The sequence below is a fragment of the Amblyomma mixtum genome, chromosome 7 (assembly GCF_055824585.1).
Source record: "Amblyomma mixtum isolate Tamu chromosome 7, ASM5582458v1, whole genome shotgun sequence".
In the NCBI taxonomy this organism is placed as follows: domain Eukaryota; kingdom Metazoa; phylum Arthropoda; class Arachnida; order Ixodida; family Ixodidae; genus Amblyomma; species Amblyomma mixtum.
In genome coordinates this window covers 23,753,141-23,774,483 of record NC_143018.1, presented here as the reverse complement: position 1 = coordinate 23,774,483, position 21,343 = coordinate 23,753,141, and the positions used below count along the sequence as shown (strand labels likewise).

General features: G+C 47.1%; 1 protein-coding gene across 3 annotated transcripts in view; it reads left to right on the top strand.

Annotated features, from left to right (window-relative positions):
• Nucleotides 1–20,979, top strand: part of HBS1 (translation elongation factor EF-1alpha (GTPase) HBS1) — a 29,928-nt gene extending 8,949 nt beyond the window's left edge. The window contains exons 6-18 of one of the 3 annotated variants that reach the window (XM_089551960.1): nt 1,643–3,070; nt 6,661–6,805; nt 7,576–7,728; nt 9,372–9,506; nt 9,675–9,785; nt 10,386–10,498; nt 11,982–12,098; nt 14,934–15,170; nt 15,558–15,731; nt 16,121–16,206; nt 17,432–17,646; nt 20,208–20,352; nt 20,754–20,979. In XM_089551960.1, the coding sequence (XP_089408086.1) occupies nt 1,643–3,070; nt 6,661–6,805; nt 7,576–7,728; nt 9,372–9,506; nt 9,675–9,785; nt 10,386–10,498; nt 11,982–12,098; nt 14,934–15,170; nt 15,558–15,731; nt 16,121–16,206; nt 17,432–17,646; nt 20,208–20,352; nt 20,754–20,762 (3,068 nt within the window). In that variant the 3' untranslated portion in view covers nt 20,763–20,979. The remainder of the gene's footprint in view (nt 1–1,642; nt 3,071–6,660; nt 6,806–7,575; nt 7,729–9,371; nt 9,507–9,674; nt 9,786–10,385; nt 10,499–11,981; nt 12,099–14,933; nt 15,171–15,557; nt 15,732–16,120; nt 16,207–17,431; nt 17,647–20,207; nt 20,353–20,753) is intronic. The other 2 variants (XM_089551962.1, XM_089551961.1) reach the window with 2 other exon arrangements.
• Nucleotides 20,980–21,343: the final 364 nt, after the last annotated feature.

The following is a 21,343-nucleotide window of genomic DNA, read 5'->3' as shown; positions in this document are numbered from 1 at the left end:
AGGATGATCATAGCAAGGAGGAAAAATATTTACACTTGACTGGCTCGCAGTTCTAGGTGATGAAACCAGCCCTCGGTCCTGCCGAAGCAGCGGGTTTTAAATCCTCTGTCCCCGCCTTCGGTGGGAGAATAACCAATCAAGTACTATACAAACATCCACCCAATAACTTATTGGGGAAAGGAAAATACCACCAATCAGCAATTGGGGAAAGAATAACACAACCAATGAATGATTGGGGAAAGAAGATAACTCATCGCGACACTGTACACATATGCACACTTTCCACCATCACGATTTCGGATAATTATGCTTTCCCGCTGCAAGCTTCGCGAACACTCGCTTTCCCAAAGTCCGGTTGCCGCCAAGTTCGAGGAACGCCATTTCAACTCATCTGTTTCTCGTCGTCGCTACTCATGCCTGCAGCTAGCGTGACAATATGTCAAAGCATGCCGCTGCAGACATGGTACAAAGAGCCACGCACTGTGACGCGGGTCAGCGTCGCCGTACACACGTGTACACAGGATGCCGCCTAACGATTCAGTCCATGAGGGGAGTTTGACGTCTCCTGTAATCCCCCGCCATTCGGCGCCTCCCTTCTCCCGCTGGGTTCACTGACCCCTTTCTGTGCGGTTGTGCGGAGGGTCTAAGAAAAAGGACTTAATGGGCATTCCCATAAAGCGACAGGATGCAGCAAACAAAATACGGCACCGCGAACTTCACTACCACTGACATCGCGATTGCCAATCATGTGGTACTCATGTGAGCAGTAAACAGTAGTGTATGGCCTTCATTAAATTCCGTCTGCCGGAAACAGATCTGTGCAAATATATCTCCCGTTCTTCTGCATGTGGATGTTGTTTGTTTTGGAGTGTGTGAATTTCGGATGATACGAACGTATTTGCGACTCCATGGGATTCGTGTCATCAAGATTCTACTGTAGTAGCGAGGAATGGTTCTTCTGGCCCCTGAATGGCACCTTGGTGGGGCCAAGACCATTCTTTTCTTTTTCTGTTCTTTTCGTTCGTTCCCCCCCCCCCCCCCCCCCACCTTTTTTTTTTGAGAAAACCACTTTCAGGTGCTCTAAATAAAAAACTGGGTGCTGTTTCCTATCTGTCTATCTGGAACACTTGAGCCTGCCTTGAATGCGCATTGGCTGTTTGTGGCCCTGAACACTCTCATTCATGAGCTATCGTGCCAACTCTCTCAGCATTTCAAGAGATGAGGAATCAGTAATGTATGCATGTGTATGCACATATTTTTCTGATAGCAGATGGCAAAGCAAGTGTGGAGAAGGTAAATCGTGCAAGGAGGCTTGGCAGCAGTAACTTCCGCCTAATGTGCACTGAGCTGACAAAAAGCCTGAGATCTTGCAGCCATCACTGCTTTTGTGTCTTGCAGCATTCGGAACCTAACTCTAGGCTTTCCTTCCTCTTTTTTTTCCCTCTCTTTTTCTCTCCCTCCCTTTTTCTCTGCTGTCTGGCATTGCCTTTGCCCTCCCCCTTCTCTCCCCCTTCTCTGTCCTGTTTGCTTTTTTGTTTTTTTGCATAAACGTGGCTGGCATGCGCCCTCTCGTCATCACTGCACCTCTTCACCGTGCTCACCCACCATTCTCATCATTTCGACGTGCCGCCCGCAAGGTAAGAATCGGATGGCGACGATAACTGTGCCGTTTCGCCATCCGCCGTGGAGCGCGACGGTGTTGGTGGGGTTGGGAGCGGTGGTGGTGGTCGTTGTGGAGCGGTCGTCATGGTTCCGCCATGCTCAAGGACTACTGTCGCACACTTTGATGCACCCTCGAAGCGTCAAAGACATGATGCGCGAACTTCGGGTGGTGGGGAATGCTCAAGTGCCACTGGTGAGGCGGTGTCGGCGTGTGCAGAGACAAACTCACTGGCATCGTCGCAGGTTGTACTGCCTTTGCTGACTTCTGTGTGTGCAGCTGAATCGTCGGGTTGTGAATTAAGACTAGACACGGTGCTCAAACTGAGTGGGGAATCAGAAAGGACGAGTGGTTTGTCGGAAGAGGCGCGCTGTTCTAGTGGTTGTGACAGCAAACCTGGCTGTGAGACAGGGTCTGTGTACTTAAGTCACTCTGTGCATGGGACGCAGCGTAGCAGCCCAGTGCAGAAAGTGCATAAAACAGACTATGACGATGACTTTCTCGAAATGCTGCTTTGTGGCGGAAATGTGGTGGCGAACACGACCAAATCCGATTCTCAGAAATGCTTATCAGTTGCGGAGGAGCCCGATGAGCTTGACGTGCTTTTGGGCATGGTTTCGAGTTCCAGCCCCTCGCGTCCCGCAAGCTCTGCTGAGGCCGAGAAGGAAAGCGACCCTACTACGTCTACTAAGATGGACAATGAGCCCCATGTAGCGAAACCCGTTACAGATGCTGTTGAAGACGGCTTAGATGCCTTGTTGGGAATCACCGCAGACCGTACCTCTTCTCAAAAACAGGGACAAGACAGTGGGGGTGTGGAGTTTGATGACTTTCTCATGTCCCTGAAGAGCGACGCTCCTGGCGGAAGCAGCTTGAGGGCACAGGATGACGGCTCAACAGTCCTGCCCCTTTTGGACATTCTGTCCGGCACTTCCAATGTCGAAAAGGGCCCGAAGAAATTACCAAAAGATTCCAGCACGAAGAGCAACCAGCCGGCTTTACTTAACCTTGGCGAGATTCTGGGCCTCGGTCAGAACCGTACCTCCAGTCCGTGCCCAGAAAGTGGGGCCCTGAAGCTCGATGACATTCTGAAAGGGACGGACGGCTCGCCTATGGGCAATCAGGAGAACCACTTGGACGGCGACAACGAGGAGAGTTTTGAGCTGAGCCTCTTTCAGAGCACGGCAACAGTGGTCGTAAAGGAAGCGTCTCTTTTTGGCAAAGTGCTGGTTTTCTTTCCATTTTCAAGGCAGCGAGCAACTCTGTTTGACCTGAGGGAGTGCCTGAAGAGACTTGGCCTCCTGGAACCAAGGGTGGGAGCGAAGGCGAAAACAGTTCGGTTCGATTTCAGCACGCCATCGCCCGACGACATTGTGCTTGCATGTCGCAAGCGAACTGTGGATGCGTCAGGTAGACACTATGGTGCTGTTATAGTAAATGTTGTTGTGTTTGCAGATGTAAAACATTTACATGGCACCTGGAGGCATGCACGAATTTGTGAAAGTTTGTGTTAATAGAATTCCAGTCATGAAAGGTGCCTTTATAGGCTGCTGCTACTGTTCTGGCTTAAGAGGGCTATTGCAAATGGGCTTAGGTTGCAGAGCTAATATATGGCTGAATCGTGCGTTTTGCATTTTAGGATTGGTTACACATTCTGGGCAGTGAATAACTTCCTGTGCTTTCATGTTGTGGATGTCCACGGCTAACGGTAAAAGAATTCCAGGAATCATGTATATGTTTGTAATGTAGACCCCCATTTTGTATTTGTAGCGGTGTAGTTAGGCCTCTGGTAGGGGAGCAACTTCTTCACTGCCCAACAGTAAATCGCTTAGGAGTAAATTAAACAGGAACAGTGCAGCTGCTGCGAGTGCAAAATCCAGGCCTGCATTTTTTTTTCACTAACGAAGTGACAGAAGAAATTTTACTTCCTGGTGAATGTACGCTCTTCCCTTTTATCACGTTTTTTTTTTTACCTGAGCACTGCCAACAAAGCATTAGGTGCCAACAAAGCAGTAGTTTTTGATGGTCCAACGCTGTCATTGTCTGGCCCTGAAAAAGTAACAGGTTTGAAATCTTCCATTGTAGCCAGAGTGATGATCAGTATCATTCCTGGTATTTCTGTACAGCTGTTGCGGTGCCATATTGCAGCTGGTTGTACCATTATGCCGAAACACAAAGTGCGCTGCAGTTCAGGAGCTGTGCATGAAATGCTTTTGAGGCAGCGCTCTTCGTGTTTAAAGGAATGAATGTGATGAAACTGAAGAGAAACTTTTGAGCAAGGCTCTAAACCAGTCTGTCTAGTGGGCACCAAGAGTTATGTTCGGAAAGGTTTCGCCTTTGGGTGAAACGCTGCAGCTTTGATCAGAGTGCAGCAAAGAGATCGAATGTTGGTCAGATGAGTTCCTTTGCATGGCACCAGATGGCAGTGAGAGACCTAAGCCAACTCAGGAGGCAGCGCCCTACTCTTTGAAGCAAGATCTGGGTGTCTTAGAACGTGAAGGTACAAAAAGAAATTTAACGATGATGACACATGTGCAGCAGTGTACAATAAGTCCATAGAAATAATGAACATATTTTACTAGAATGTGGCAGTATCTATCCAGATGTTGATACAGGTGCAGTCACACTCCTGAGGCCCTGGGATTCAGAGATAACAAGTAATATGAATGAATCAGCCGTTGACGTTAGCAAAAGACAGTTGAAAAGTTGGTAGCTCAGAAGCATTGCAGTGGCATTCAAGGATTAAAAATTGGTCGAACCTAAAAGCCAGGAGAACTTGTTTGCAAAGAAAAGTGGCGAATTAATATATAGCACCGGTAACCATTTAAGGCACTTCGTGCACAGTTGTGTAGACAGCAAACTCGCAACTTTTTCAGAGAGTTTGTTGCACCTAACGGTGATTTCATTCTCAAATTTAGTATCCTTCTTGTAGCAAATAACTGTTTTTTTGTGACACGGTGAACGCAGTAAATAATATTTCACAGAACATTGAGCTGAGTAGCACGTCGTCTGCCATTTTTATGCAGATTTTGCCGCAAGCGATAAAATGTGGGATCTTTTTTCTCAATTTCTTGCTTAATGTGCATGTTCAAAGCACTGAGCGATTCCACGATCCCTCGGGTGCATATTTGACAAATCTGGGCTTTTCAATGTCACTGTTTCTAACCAATCTGACACTTGTGGGATTTACCAGCACCCAGTGACGGTGTGTTAATTAGGTAGCACTTCGCCCACATATCGCGGGTTCGGGCCAGAGCAAGCTGAGGGCACTGCCAGCGTTTGGTGCCCGCCTGTGCTCTCGCTCCAAAGGAAGAAAGGTGCAGTCGTTCGGAAGCACAAGTGTTTATTACACAGTAAGCTAGCTGCATTACATAACACTGCACTAATCCCCAGACCTCGGTACAACCTATAGCAGAGCTGCAGCACCCGAAAGCAAGCCAGCAGAGCAGCGCGCGCAAAGCAAATGCTACATACGCGCGGGACGGCCCAGCTAAGGGCGATTGCATGTCGCGCGGCCAACGCAACACGAGGGAGGATGGGGTATACGCGGAGCACATCTTGACGACGCAGGTTGCACATCGATGGCTCATCGCGCGTCGTCGCCGGCAATGGCCGGCGATGACTGAGAACCAGCCAAAATAGGCCCTCCCAAATCTGGAGCACGTTGGCGCCGCACAGGCGGGCTACACGACTCCGGAGGTTTGGGCCTGGACTCAAGCATACATACTAGGTGTGCACGTTAAAGCACCCGCGCTCTTGGTCCCCCGGCAAAGGCTGCGGCACCCGGGAGCCAAACTCTACGCACCTTTCTGCTATCCGAGTCGGTGGCGATCTCCTCGTTCATTTCCCGCTCGGGGCCTCTCGCTGAAACAACGCCCCACAACTGTCACTCGGAGTGACTCAATGGGGACGCGAGGTCGAAGTGGGAAGAACGGAAGGGAGGGTGATTTACTGCAGTTCTCGAAAGAGCTTCCCTTGCAAGGGAGGACAAACAGCGCGGCTGCCCGCATTCCGCTCGCGGACACCCCACGGGGGGTCTCTCTGACGAACGAAACGGCAGAAGCAGGGGCACACTCGGGCAACCCAAGAAGCTCAATCCCCACACACTTTATACATGGAATTTTGCACGTCCTTATAAAAACTTACCTGCTGCTCTTTCACCCTGGAAAACTAACAAGTTTCCGTTTGGTGAGGCCTGAATGTAATATTTAGACGGAAAGATAATTGGTTTTGATCAAAGCAAAAAATGGTGCCTGAAAGGGTTAAGTCTGACGGATTGGTTTAGAGAAATGCAAAGAAAAAGAAATGCCGAGCATATTGGCATGTGCCAACGCCCCATTTCAAAGAGGACGCTCCTAGCATCTGTCCGTCCAAGTCATAATGCCAGACCGCAGTGAGCCGTGGTCTGCCACTCATTTTATCATTTCATGCTTATCGTACTTGCTCTTGGGGCTGGGATGGGCTGGCTGTTTTAACCCTTTAACCAGCAACTCCGAGCTGTGCTCGTTATGGGGAGATTGTACCAATATTGCCCATGATGAGCCACACTCGTCTGTCCTGATGTTGCGCTATTCCCAGCACCAAAGACTAGCTATGGTTGGCAATTGTATCTGTTGCAATTTTCAACACTAGAGGGCGGTAGTTGTCCTTGAAACACGTTTTGTACCCTTAGCATGTGTTTTAAACCTGATAGCAGTCATTTTGTCCAGAGATTGCCTAAAAATATAGCAATTTTGATGTACTTTTCGGAAATTAACTTGGTGGTTAAAGGGTTAATTAGGGAAAGTTAATTACTTACAGCCTAGCAAGTGGCGACTGCATTCAAACAAGGCCTAGGAAGAGGTGCAAGTCTGTGCAGTGTCTGGTGCATCTTGGCTGTATTGCAGATTGGCTATCATGCTCAGGCATGTCTCAATGCCAAACGCATTCATGTGTCCCTCCCTCCTTGTCCCTCCCTGTTCTTTTTTTTTTTTCCTTCTTTTGTTGCTTGCTGCTTGCAGAGCGGAAACCACTCACACCTCTTGGGCAAGCGGGTTCAAACGCCAGAGCTGCCGTTAAGGAGGTGCTGCCTGCCGTGGATCGAGCACTAAGGCAGTCCTTTCCCAGGCAGCCTTCCGCACCGGAGGTTGACGAGAAGCCTGGGAAGTGAGTGCCAAGTTCCACTGTCTTTGAATAGTCTTCCGCGTTATGTTGATTTAAGCAAAAGAATTCCAGAAAGAGCACTCGAGTTGTTAATTATTGAGACCAGCATTCAGTAGCAGCGACTTTTCTTTTTAAGCATTCAGTTTTCTGTAAGCAGGCAAATACTTGTTGTTGGAGGTTGGGGGGGGGTGTTAAGGGCTGTTGTTTCTTTTGACAATAGTGCCCTGTTATTCTGGACTCCCGTAGAGTTGTGTGGACTTATTACCATATTGGAATGTAATTTTCCTAGTTGTTCCTCTTTTGTGGAGTTACCATTGTTTTGCCTGGTTGGCATAGTTTTGCATAGTTGGCATGTTAACTTCGTTATGCCAAGGTCAACCGCTGCAGTGCATTCGTTACATGGAGTTCGCAAGTACACACATTTCAAAGGGGGTGGCGTTGGGGAATCGAGGAACTTCATAGTATCGAGGAATTCGCTACGTGGAGGTTCGTTACATAGAGGTTTAACTGTAGGAACAATTGTACTGTACGATAAAGGTAGCAGAACTAAAAAAAACTAGGAGAACTTGTGGTGCACACGAGACTTCACGCTTAATTACATTTCACACGTCTGCTAGCTACTTTGTGGTCTGTTAACCTGTTCGGTGTGTGACTTCTTTTTATTCACAGCAGCCACCCCAACAATTCTTGCCGTGCACTTCACAGTGAGCAGCATGTGTTTGTGCGGCCTGACTATTCTTCATTTGTGTGCACTGTTGTTCTGTAATCTGAAGGGTGGCGTCAGCGCCGTTGGACGGTCTCAAAGTGCCAAGTGCTACGAGCTCCAACCGGAGTTCCCCAGACCTGGACCGAAAGGAGCTGACTCCGGAGGCTGCTGGGGACACGCCGGCGTCGACAGCTGAGGGCACCACTCCCAAGACACCCAGGTAGATGGTGTGTGCAGTGTTGTGCACTGTTGCTGCATGCTTTTGGCGTTATTTATTTCTGCATGGTACTCTCATGGGGTGGACAGAGAGTCAACGAAGTACATTGAAAGGCACTGTCAGCTGCAAAAGCTTGCGGGATCTGCAATGCGTGGAGGAGCGAAGCAAAACTACATTACTGCGCCATCTCTTGTTACAAAGAATGATGTCGAGGCTAATGGCACGTCTGGCATGACAGCGGCGTGAGTGAGCCCCGACGCCATGCTCCTTGACGGTAGATGCAGTATTGTAGTTTTGCTTCGCTCCGCCACGCATTGCAGATCCTGCAAAGTTTTGCGGTTGACAGTACAGTGTTAATATAAAGTGGACACATTTGGACGTCTCGTCAACATGTTGTGGATGTGTATAAGCAAAGGTAGTAGGTGGATGTTAAAAAAAAAGATGTGAAGGGCTGTGCATTTTAGAGCACTCCGAATTCTGCACGAAAGAAGAAAATGAAAACGTTCTTGGATGGTAGAGGCCTTATGAGAGACGCTTGTCCGGGGTCATTGCCCCCTGTTGCTCTTAGGCTTGGTGCAGTTACTACGTTTTTTTTTTATGCTTGACTGAAATTAGCTGGTGCGCTAAAGTTGTGCAGAGAATAATTTATCTGTAGTGTCTGATGGGGAAGGAAGGGGCTTTCGATTGCTTAGTATATGTGGGAAGTCACACAGTGTTGTACATCATTAGTAAAACCTCCAGTTTTTTTGCGATTTCATGAAAAATTGCGGATTTTAGCTTTTTCATGGACTTGTGTGTTAGCAGCACCATTCTTTTTCTTTGATGACATTATTGTGCGAAATCGGTGTTGTGGACATTGGGAGGAATGATATAATAATGAGAATCTCATGAAATGTCTGACATTCTCTTGAAAGGTAGTATCTGGTACCAAGAGTTCCACTGATGCCTTGACATGCTTGCTCCCCTATCTGCTGAACAAATTAGCATGTCAAGTGCTGTGGCTCTGGTAGCAACATGCTTGCACGCTTTCATACTGGTGGCTGTTGGAAGCGATATAGCTAAACCTCAATTAACGAACTTCAGTATAACGAAATCCTCGACGTAACGATCTGTTCCAGTTTTCGTAACTTCACGTCCATAAACACCATATATTTTTTGCTTCGGCATAACGAAGTAGATTTTGCTCCACTTTCGACATAGCAAAATTTCATGGCTGGCTCCAAGAACCCAAGGAAAAAAATTTGTTTATTTATTTATTTAATTTATTGATTACTACCTCAAAGGCTCCATTGAAGGGGTATTACATGAGGGAATGGGTTACCAAACATAGCACTGCTTCAGTTGACGATTTGAATAGTGATGGGTCAGTATTTAGCACGACCAGGCCAGGCAAGTCATTCCAGTCTTTCGCAGTGCATACAAAAAATGAAGGCAGATGTGCGGATGTGTAGGCAGGCGGAGAATAGGTGGTCTTTTCATGGTTCGTGCGGCCAGAGGAAAAAAATGGAGGCCAGTGTGGTTTTCTAATGGAGGCTTTCTTTCTTGAGGAAAGTGATGAGACCCTAAACCTGTGAGATGTTGGACATCATACTGCATCGGTGGCACTTTGAGCGATGTTGACACTGGTATGCGTGCCGCTTATGCAGGACCAAGTCATCTTCCAAAGATGCGGTGGCGGAGTATGCCAAGGAGAGGGGCACCACTAAGGCCCTTCTCAACTTGGTCGTCATTGGACATGTGGACGCCGGCAAGAGCACACTCATGGGGCATTTACTCTACAGGTGTGTGAACTAAACGTCATCCCTGTTGTAGCTTTTTTTAATCTTGTTTCCTTTTTCTGATGGTGCGTTTGATGGTGCGATTGCCATTTTGGGTGCACTGAAAAGAGGATAGCGTACAAACCTGATCTGAGCTCACAGAGGGTTGCATGTTTTCGCTTCATCGTTCAGGCTTGGCTGTGTACAGAAAAAGCAGATGCACAAGTACGAGCAGGAGTCCAAGAAACTGGGCAAGGCCTCGTTTATGTACGCCTGGGTCCTAGACGAAACATCCGAAGAGAGGTAAGCAGCTGACGCCAGTGCATCATGTGCAGTACTTATGCGATTTCATGTGTGGCAGCCTGGGGTCAGATTGACGGCACCTTCACTTTCAGTTATACTGTCACCTTTGCATGGGGCAACAGCTTGAGAATGTGCCCCGCTGTGCTGAAGGGCATACATGAGTGCACCATCATTATTCTGCTAGCATGCTGTGTTAGGCTATTCTCACTATTTGCCACATTTTAGTGTGAAACTTTTGCACTGAACTGATGCACAAGGACAGTGCGTGTGTTTGCACTTCGTGCAGTGCAGTTTTGCTAACATTGCTGCACTTAATTTGCTTGACAACTTATGCAGGCGCACTTCAGGATTTTGGATGTTGGGGGTAAATCAGTCTTCGTGGAACTCATTGAGGGTGCAAAAGTTATGAAGCAAGCAGCATTATATGGATTGGAGGCAATGTGCCCGATCTGTGCCTTGTATTTCTGCAAAAGAGTACCTTACACTATGCACGAAGCCATCAGAAAACAACATATTGTATGCGCCTTGTACCTGTTGCCGCTCTTCAGAGAATCCGGTGCATGCCCAGTGACTTCTCGTTCCTCGCACGATTTGTTCCAGAAACCGCGGGATCACCATGGACGTGGCTCAGGCAAAATTCGAGACTCCCAACAGAAGCATCGTTCTCCTAGACGCACCTGGCCATCGAGACTTTATCCCCAACATGATCACGGGTACTTCTGAAGCCTAAAATTTTTATTGCCAACATTTCGTGGGTTTTTGAATACAAACGAAATGAAACAGTGCCCAACTTGTCAGCAAAGGACCTAATTCAAGTTTCTTAGTAGTTTCAAGACTCAGGCTACTTCGCAGAGTAGAAGCTCAGCATGTTATATGATGGAGGCATTGCAAAGCAAATATATGGTTGTTCAGACAGGAGCCTAGTGGTGGTGTGACACCATGAGTAGGGTTCCTAGTTTTCCATGATTCCACGAAAAATCTTGGCTTGAAAAGCTTTTGTTAGCAGCCATGTTCTCTTTTTCTGGTGTCATCATTGCAGACAAAGTAGGAATGACAGAATGATGAGAATGTGGTTGTGTCGAGGATTATGTGGTGTGTCCACTGATGGCGAGCTAGACGACACCGACACTTCTCCAAACTATTCCACTTAAGGACCGTCATTGTACAGGAATTTTCTCTGCACAGGAAAGCGGACTGTTCACCTGTACAGTGTGGAGAGCGTTTCAGCCGAGTGTAGTGTTTGCCGAACTCACTATGAGGCGATTACTTTTGCAGCCAACAGCGGTGAAGTTAGTCGTGTCATACTGTGCAAATGACTCTAAACATGAGTGTCACTCTTTAAAAATGACAGTTTGGCCATGTGACAGGAGTGTTACAATTTGGCAGGAGTGTTACATTCTCGTCAAAATTCAAGAGCTTCTGCAATTAATTTTTATTGCATAGAAGTTCAATTAAGCTACAAATTGTGAGCTTTGAAGACACTGCAAATCACTGTGCATTAGTTCAGTTAGGCATGTGCAAGGAGTTTTGAGGGATTTCTTTAGCATTGTAACTATCAGACCGTGGCGTCAGTCTTAGGCAAAACATAATTTGGAAGATATTACAGGTATGTAAAAAAAAAAAAAACAGGTACTGGAAATAAAACCTTCTATATTAATTCACCGTTCGAAAAAAATGAATTTTTTTTGTATTCATACGACTATCAAGATCATTACTCCTTGCCAAGTAAGCACCGTCACACAAAGGGGGGAAGCAACATAGTTAAGCACATATGATATGCAGTGCTATTATATTTCTCTCCACAGTCTGACATAGCAGATATATTTCTCATATTCTTTTCTCTTAATTTTTACGTGTTAGAAACGGTGAGCTTACGCTGGAGAACACTTGGCTGAACTCAAACGTTACTAGGCTGACACTGGCGTACCTTTATCTTTACCGGGTAATATTTGTGGTTACATTTAAGCACTAAGCTTATGCGTAACCTTATAAGTAAGCTTACTCTTGAGTTATCATGTGTGGTGTCAGGTGGCATTGGACTGCCGCCTGCACCCATGTTTGTTTGCGTGGGCCACTAGGTGCAGGGTGTCTTCTGTCATGTTTCTTCTTTTTTGGTTCAGTATTAGCTGGTGAGGCCGCTCTCCAGTGTTTGGTGTTGCTTTGCAAAAGAACTTTCCTCTGCTCCCGACCGCACAGGTGCCGCACAAGCAGATGTTGCCATTCTGGTAGTTGACGCCACGCGTGGTGAATTCGAGACTGGCTTTGAAACTGGAGGCCAGACAAGGGAGCACACCTTGCTTGTGCGATCACTGGGTAAGCAGCTGGACTTGCATGTCTGTGTACTTATTTAAAAGCGTTAGCTCATACTTATCACGCTTAGAGATTTCGTGGGGTCTGCTACCCCCCTGAGATCACAGCGCCATCTGTGGCAGCAACTAGAAGACAGCACATCCCGCATTGAGACTTGCAGCTCCATCTACAATAGCATTGTAGAATCAACCGCCTGCCGTGTGACAATGATGACGTCACGGTCCAATAACGCTCGTTACTTTGTCTTTCAGATGGTGGCGGCCTTTTTCTTATTACTGTGCCAAATCTCGGTCCATCTAACACCCGCATGTCGCATGCGTGCTGGTTTTGTTTGCTCCAAAACACTCTTAAAGGGACACTGAGGAGAAATTGAAGTTGGCTTGTATCGACAGAATACCAGCTGCTGATTACAAAAACGCCACTCATACTGGCAACAAAGCTCTTGTAACGTAGAAAAGAGCAAGAACCAAAATACAGGTATCGCCGCCACAGGCCAAACTCGCAAGTACAAGCGTGATGACGTCATAGGACAAAACAGTGTTGCTAGAACCAACGGTTCTAGCGTTGTTCTAGCAACACTAGGGCACGAGAAGGCACGAATCACTGAGGCGCAGCCAATGCATGCGCAAATCTCCTTGACGTCGCCAGATGGCGCCACGTACCCGACATCTATGCGCGCGCCTGCAGCATCGGGACCAATCAGCGTCTGCTCACCGGCGGGAGGCGGGCTCCTGGTATTCCGCTAACGGTAACAAGGTACACGGTATGCTAAAGGTGTCTATTTGCGAGAACTTCATTGGCGACTTCGAGAACGGGATCCATCGTAACACTGGCAAAACGCCGGTGCCAGCGTAAGCGAAGCGACGGTAGTGACGGCCGCAATAGCTGATAGATGCCTTCAACATGCGGCCGGCGGTAGCTTTCATTTCGGCTGCTGCTAGGCCGCTCTGCTGGCCGTCAGAAATCACGGAGTCTGCGTTACGTCATGTACACGTCATGTTTCACGTCACTTAGTCCTGTGTCGTCATAAGAGAATCCCAGGTTTGAATCTGAGCGGCGGGAAAAACTTTTCAACTTCGAATCACAATTTCTTAGAAATAAATGCATCTTTCGCTGCCGGCCAAGTGGCAACAAAGCCATGAAATGCCGAACTATCGGATTTTGCTATAAAAAGAATATTAATAGAGCTCTCCTCACTGTCCCTTTAAGGCAAAGCACTCTTAAGGCTGGTTCACATGCAAGTGAATGAGTGATTGAGCGGCGCGTTGTAACAAAAATTTCCAACTTGTTGGGACCTTGCCGCTCACCGCCGCAGCCACTCAAAAACAGCTTTTTGCTCCGGGGTGGCAGGATTCACTAGTGTTTTCGCTTGCATGTGAAACAGGCTTTAGAGCATATGGGGGTAGCTGTCCTGGCCTTTCAGGAGATGCCCTCGACTCAGCACAGCAGGCTCATTCGGAATCTATCTACTGAGTTAGTGACAAAGGGGAATGGTCGTTTAGTGTTCAGCTTTTACCGGTCGCAAGGCAGAGAATGTGTCGCAGTCGGAGGTCCACAAATAAAAACTTGCTTTATGCAGCAAAGAGTCGATACAGAAGAATTACAAACCGCTCATAAGAACACAAACAAGGTGATCTTCAAAACAGTGCAACACATTCAGAGCAATACTATGCAAAGGCTGCAATACAGAGAAAAATCTTGCAACAAGAGTGCACTAATACTTGAGAGAGGCAAGCAAAAAAACAATTCATGCATCGAGCACTGCTCATTCGCCTACATATAACTTTCTGGCGCCCCCTGCTACGCTTGCCTTCTCTTGGAATCCACTCTGTTACCCTTAGGGACCAGCGGTTATCTTGCCTTCGCATTACATGCCCTGCCCAATAAGCCCACTTCTTCCTCTTGTTTTCAACTAGGATGTCATTAACCGGCGTTTGTTCCCTTACCCACTGTGTCCGCTTTTGGTCTCTTAACGTTACACCTATCAATTTCCTTTCTTCCCGATATATTTTACCTTACTTATTGATTTGCTTGCCTATCCATAGAGGTGGCAGGAATAAGCTTGCAGTCAGTACAACAACGTGATTTTATAATGCTGTTGCTTGATTCTAGCATGTGATCTGTCTAGTTCCGGGCTTCTCAAACTGGGTTTCGTGGAACGCCGGGGTTTCTTGAAGTGCTTAAGGGGATTTTCCGAGCACCTAAATGCATGCATGCCTCAAAGGAACCCTCACCTCACCACTTTATTTTGGGACTAATTGCGTAGTAATTGTTTACAGGCTGCCTCACTGCATGGTTATTCAATGCGAATTGAATTTGGGAATTTCTTGCACTGCTGTTTGTCTGCATTCTTCTTTTTGCATACATATTGGAGAGGTAGAGATGGAAGCCAAGACACGCAGGTAGGTTAGTAAATTGTAGCAAAGGATAACCTGACGTTGTGAACATCTCTTGTGTCACTGAGGGTGAAAGATCTGCTCCAATCGCCAGTTTCATTGGGTGAAATACAATTGCGACCAGTTTCATTGCATGAAAGTATGCTGTTATGGCAAGAGGAGGATAGCTTGGGAGTTGGAGAAATGGTGGCTTATGTGGAAGGTGACTGAAATAAAACGATTCTTGGATACATTCAGGTAGATTGACTTCAATCTGCGTCAGTTCATTTTTTCTGGTTGATGATGTTTTATTTCTTCATGTACGATGTGAGCCAGATGGATTTCCACCAAAACTCTTGAACTCTATGAAGCACGTTCTGGGGGCTCCTTTCAATGAATTTCAGTTGCCTGAAATATGCAAAGCATTGCTTAGGCAGCTGACTTTTCCCACGATGCCCTGCAGGAGTGTCGCAGCTTGCCGTTGCCATCAACAAGCTGGACAACGTGTCGTGGGACGAAGGGCGCTACAACGAAATCACTGCCAAGCTGCGCAGCTTCTTGCGACAGGCTGGCTACCGGGAATCCGACTTCACCTTCGTGCCTTGCAGTGGCCTGACGGGCGAGAACCTGACCGCGAAGCCGGCACCCGATTCACCGCTCACCAAGTGGTACAATGGACCCTGCCTGGTTGACGTCATCGGTACGTTCTGTGGTGCTGCTCTGACTGCCTAGAGGCAGCACTCTGCGGGTTTCGGTTACCAAAATGTGTCAACATTAAAGCTGAGTTGGGTGCCAGAGATTGACAGTGGTTTGAAGAAAGTAGGTTTGTAGCATAATATGGGAAGTCTGAAGAGCACGTGCATAGTGAATACACTAGCTTTTCTTGATGTGAGAATGCTACTTTTTGTTAACATACATGCTACCACGAATAATGCTTGCACTTTCCCTCCAGTTTTTTGGAACAATTTTTTTTAGAATGAAAATTTGGTGTGCTAACAAATACGATATCTGTTCAGTGCTTCCAGAAAGTAAGCTAAAGCTCTTGTGCGTCTGTTTGACTGGCTTGTATCCTGTGTCATTCTTGCAGATGGCTTCAAGCCCCCCGAACGGCCCATTTCAAAGCCATTCCGACTCTGTGTGAGCGACGTCTTCAAAGGCACGGGTTCTGGCTTCTGTGTGTCTGGTCGGATAGATGCCGGCTGTGTGGCCAATGGGGACAAGATCCTCGTGATGCCAGCAGCCGAGCAGGGATCCATCAAAGGCAAGTTGCAAGGGGACTTAGTGGTGAATTTTTCTGGTAGGCTTAGAGCAGGCGTCCTTCTTTTCTTTTGTGGCAGAGAATTTGTTCTCTTTTGGTTGTTCTTGTAGGGATTAAAAGAGGTTTTATTTGAGGTGCTCGGTTTGTAATTACAGGTTTGATAGGTGTGATGTGGGGTAGAGGGCTTTGTTTTTGAATGGAATTTAAATTTGGGAAAGTGCGGAAAAATTTGGGAGATCAGTGATCGCTGCTTTGTCCTGAGAGTCGTGAAATCATGGCATGGCATCTGTTGGATATGTATGCAAACAACGGCAGGGTCTTTTCCTACTTGTTCTGCATTTCGTATGCATTGTTTGTTTTTCGATTGGCTCACTCTCAGTGAAACTGTGCAGGAATCACCATTGATGAAGTGCCGGTCCCTCAAGCTTTTGCTGGAGACCAGGTGGCACTGACTCTGGCTGGTGTCGACATGATCAAGGTGGGTCAAAGTTTATCCGAAATTGGTTGTTGTACGGGCTGATTGAATGATTGTTGCAGGATTGATCGGTTTTATGGAAAGTAATGCAAATTGCACTGAGTGCCTGATAGAGGTCATGAATTGCATCTTGTGAATGCATCTTTGTCAGTGAAATCAAGCATATATATGCAGTTAACTTTAGAAAAATGTCATGATTTTTTTTGTGTGTGAGAATGTATTTATTTGTGGCACCATTACCTTTATTTGCTAATGCAGTACTTGCCCACTCGAATTTCTGTGGCACTTGAAGTTGTTCGTCAAGATGTATGGGAGATGGGCTCTTTTTTTAGTGTGGTTTTCATAAACTGTTGCTGATTATTAGAGTTTGAGCCCACTTACGATGGCACCACTTGTAATGTACACCTGCTTAGTGTGAGTGTGCATTATGACTATGGCATTGAGTCCCAGATAAAATGGATGTCTGTGGGTATGGACACAGACCTCACCATGGGAACGTGCATCGAAACCTTCACTACTTTCAGTTTTCGTGGAAATTGGGAGAAGGCCATGAAGGATCTATTGTGCCACAACTGAACCTTGCCGGGTAGCATCATTGTCTCATCGATGCTAGAGCCTGTCAGCACTTGTCTTTCATACAGTTTGTCCCGGAATTTCCAAATGCTGTCTCAAATTTGTATGTGCTTTTATTTTTCGGTGCACATACTTCGGTCTTTGTGCTTTTGTACCTTCGTCATCATCAAAAGCGCTCTGTAATTTTTATTATAGTGCCTTACACTTGAGTATTTTTATGCGCAAGTTTACCTTGCAGTTAGCACTTCTGTAGCCTGTTGCTCTCTAATATACAGGTGGCCTATTTTTTAGCAAGACCATGCTGTAGTCAGACAAACTGCTGTATATTCCACCCTGTGACAAAGCAGAGTGATGCAGCAGGCTGTAAACAGTGTGCACTTTGTATGCACGCATATATTCTTGCCCGTTTCACTGCTTCACTTTCTCAAAGGCCACTGTACAGCCATGCGTTCAGCATCGTATTGAAAGACTGACCTGCTGCACTCTGTAATTTGAGGTTAAAATAGAGGAAATGCAAAGGAAATTCTCGAGAGTGCTAATGTGGTGAAGTGTGGTTATTGGGCTTAGTGATTCTTAAGAGTGGCGCTCGACTCTGGTGCGCGACCCCGCCTTGCCACGCTTCAGCCGTCTTGCTCTGTGTCGGTCTGTGCTGCAGGTCACCACGGGCAGCTTTGTGTGCGACCCGGCTGTTCCGATCCGGGTGTCGACGCGCTTCCAGGCGCGTCTAGTGGTGTTCAACATCGAGGTGCCCCTGACGAGGGGCTTCCCGGTCGTGCTCCACTACCAGAGCACCACCGAGCAGGCTTCCATCCACCGCATCATCTCCCAGCTCAACAAGGGCACCGGCGAAGTGATGCGCAACAAGCCCAGGTGCATGACTGCTGTCACTTCTCGGTGGGCGAGGAGGAATGGAGGAAGGAGTGAAAGAAGGAAGAGAGAAAGAGACACCATAATGCAAGGCTGTCGAATAATTTCGACCACCTGGGACTTTGTCCACTGACCTTCTATGAACAAACAAATTAACCCTCGGCCCTTAGTCCCTAGCGGCTGTGAAGCAACTGACCAAGGCGGCTTTCAGACCTGTGACGCGGCGGGGGGTGCTAAGAATCACTGGCTCTGGACAGGCCGCCATTGGAAACTGAACCTGGCAACGTTTAATGCTAGAACCTTATCCAGTGAGGCTAGCTTAACAGTGCTGTTGGAGGAATTAGCAGGTATTAAGGCTATTAGGGCTTGGGCAGGGCACGTAATGCGAAGTCAAGATAACCACTGGTCCTTAAGGGTAATGGAGTGGATTCCGAGAGAAGGCAAGCGTAGCAGGGGGCGGCAGAGGAGGAGGAAGAACATTTATTTCCGCCGAATATGGCGCGGCAGCCACCTCCGGGTCCGCACGCAGGCGTCCGGGGAGGCACCGCGGCCAGAGGACATCTGACCCCGTCTAGGAGAAGAGGTCTAAAGTTAGGTGGGCAGATGAGATCAAGAAGTTTGAGGGGATACAGTGGCGGCAACTGACAAAGGACAGGGCTAATTGGAGAGACATGGGAGAGGCCTTTGCTCTGCAGTGGGCATAGTCAGGCTGCTGCTGATGATGATGATATCGCACGGCGCTTGAGTGCCTTTTCGCCTTTGCCAAAAAGCAGCTGCCTTGTCCCACATTGAACGCTCAGGCTCGGCCTTGGAAGCCGAGTGCCCTGATCACTGAGTCATCGCAACAGGTTGTCACTGCTGATTGTGAGTTCCGGTTTATAGTCATTGTTAGTGAACTGGTAATGAAACAAGTGCAAGCAAAGACCGCTTTACATGGGAGCAACAAGTAAGTTTACTTAATAAGAAAGATGTAAGATATTCTGGGCAGTGCCACCCTGCAGTAGCAGTCAACCACTTAGTTGTCACGGGTGCTTTAGCCTTTCTGCAGCATCTGCTCCTTTGTCACACGGGAAGGCATCTGCTGAATGTTTGTGGAAGGCTGCTCGCAACAGTAGTCCTGTCTGCGGTGCATACAATACCACTGCACTGCAGCCCTTCGAACCACTGCCGCTGCCTCATACAAGACGTATGAGCAGTCACCTCTTGTTAGTAAGGGAACTTATGCATGCATTGCCTGCCCCTTGGAAGTGCCTGCCATGTTCAGGTGTACGGTGTGCTGTAGCGTCACGAACCCAGGTGGAGGTGACCCCGCCTCCTTCCACTTCCATTCCTTCATAATGCAGTTGAGGTGTCCACTGGGGGTGAGATGGTTTCAGTGCCTTCCATCTCCTTATTATTGTGCTCTGAAAGATCATACTCTGCCTAATTACAAGTCATACTCCTGGCCCCCAACAGCACATCATTGTTCTTACCATGGCAGAAGAATTCCTACCCAGACAAACCTGTTCAGTTAAGCTTTTATTGCACTGTAAGGGTTTTGTGTTAACCAGCGGGCACTAGTGTAAGGGTTCGTTTCAACCAGCTATGTTTTCATTGTGCCTATTGGAAACAAAACAACTCCTTCCCAAGTTGCCCATGGTAGTGAGCACTTCATGTTAACACAGTCACTCCAAAATATAGGAGTTGGCAGGAGGTCTGTTGAGAGCTGCAGTAATGGTACCCATTGTCGCTTCTACTTAGTTTTATTATTTGCAGTGGTACCATAGATTCTCTATTATGCGATCATGACCAATGCAAATTTGTAGGTGATATACAGGGTGTCCCAGCTAACTTGGACGAAGATTTAAAAAAGACCTAAGCGTTCTTCAGAACTGAAATCACGTAGATGTTGTTAGGGTTTATGTAAAGTTACAGTACCGTTTTTTTCGCTCGTCCTATTTAATTAGTCAAGATAAATAACTTAACTTTTTAAATATAGCTTGAAACGTTCAGCCGTCTGTAGGAAAGTTGTGGAGCTCCACAAATATTGTCCAACCCAGGCACTTCCAACGAGAAAGACTTAGCATGGCCGTTTTTATTCGGGATAAACGAAAGCCCGCGGAGTTTAAAAAAGACCGCGTGACAGCGCGCTCCGTGCGCCCGAATGCACCACGATTACAGCGCTCTTAACCGTGCTTTGTAAAAAGCATCATTCGCTTCCCGCCTTTCGTGCTGCCCAAGACAGGGCTTCGCGTTGTGCTTGGTTCTAAGATAAGCGCCAGTGGGTTTGGTCGGCAGTTGAAAGAAAGCGCGGCTGCTGTTTCTGCGGTGATAATTGCGCTCTCACGTTAGCAGAATGCATGCGGAAGAACGATGACAATCTCATGAGTTCGAATTTGGGAGCAAGATCCCAAAAAGCAAAGATGAATATAACAAGCTTGATAATGTCGTGTGAATTACGATGTGAATGTGAATTACGAGTTCGCGGAGGCCCCATAAGTGCCAAGCACTCAGAACACCTTTGAGGTGTGAAAGAAAGAGACAGCCAGTTTTTTGTTAATGGAGTTCTGTCTGTTCATGCGCAGGTGTTTGGTGAAGAACACGAGTGGCCTGGTGGAAATCAAGGTGTGCCGTCCGATGTGTGTGGAGCTGTACAAGGAGTTCAAGGAGCTCGGCCGGATCACACTCCGTTCAGGCGGGAGTACGGTGGCCGCAGGTGTGATTACGGAGGCAAGTAGTCACCGTTTCACGGAGAATGTCTCGTGGCCGATATTTAATACTCTGAAACAAGCAGCACAATTTGAGCAGATGTGAGTAAAGGTGAAGTTCAGTATTCGTGGGGAAGCAGTTTTGCGGAAGATACTGTGCTGGTTTGTAGCAAAAGTGCTGCTCGTGTTGCACTAACCTTCAGCCGTTAACAGGACCCTTTTGCGCGCCTTTCTGCACCTTCAAACGATTACGAACTTTGAAAGGCTTTGTTGTCTCTTGAATGTCTTGTGCTGCCATGCATGCTGCTAGTGAGTAGAAAAATAGAAAAGGTTACATAGTGCTAATATTTCATCGTGCTGTAGTCTACACCCTGATCTTGTGTGGAATTTTGGGCAGCATGTGAAAATACGTATTTGTTGCAGGTTCTTTGAAGAAAATGGGGCTCTCTCTGGTAGCCCTGTGATGGCTGAAACAAATGGACTTCTACACGTTTACAAGCATGGCTGGTGTGCATGATCTCTTTTGATGAATGGAATGAGAACTGGGCAATGACTTGTGGACCCCACTGATGCAAACTTTTGCTGAGTTTTTTGTTTGCATTTTTTTTGTCAGTCTTATGGCAATAAAAAATATATATAAAGGCTCGAACTGCTGTTTCTCTTGTGTTTTCTGTTAGTTAAAATGTCCCCTCTACGGCTGCGCCAGTTGAAATCCTCTCTTAAGATCTCGTAGAGGGAAATTGGGTTGATGATAATTGTTGTAGGATTCTTGACGTCTTGCAGATTCGAATTGCTCAATCACATTGCAAGAGGAAACTTCTGGAGAAGTTAACTTTTTATAACAATTAAAAGCACAAAGGAAGATACAAGTAAGGTGAAAACATGTTTACACTTGACTGACTCGATGTGACGAAACCAGCCCCCGGTCCTGCCGAAACAGCTGGTTTTAAACCCTATGTCCCCGCCCTCGGTGGGGAGAATAACCAATCAGGTACTGCACAAACATCCACCCA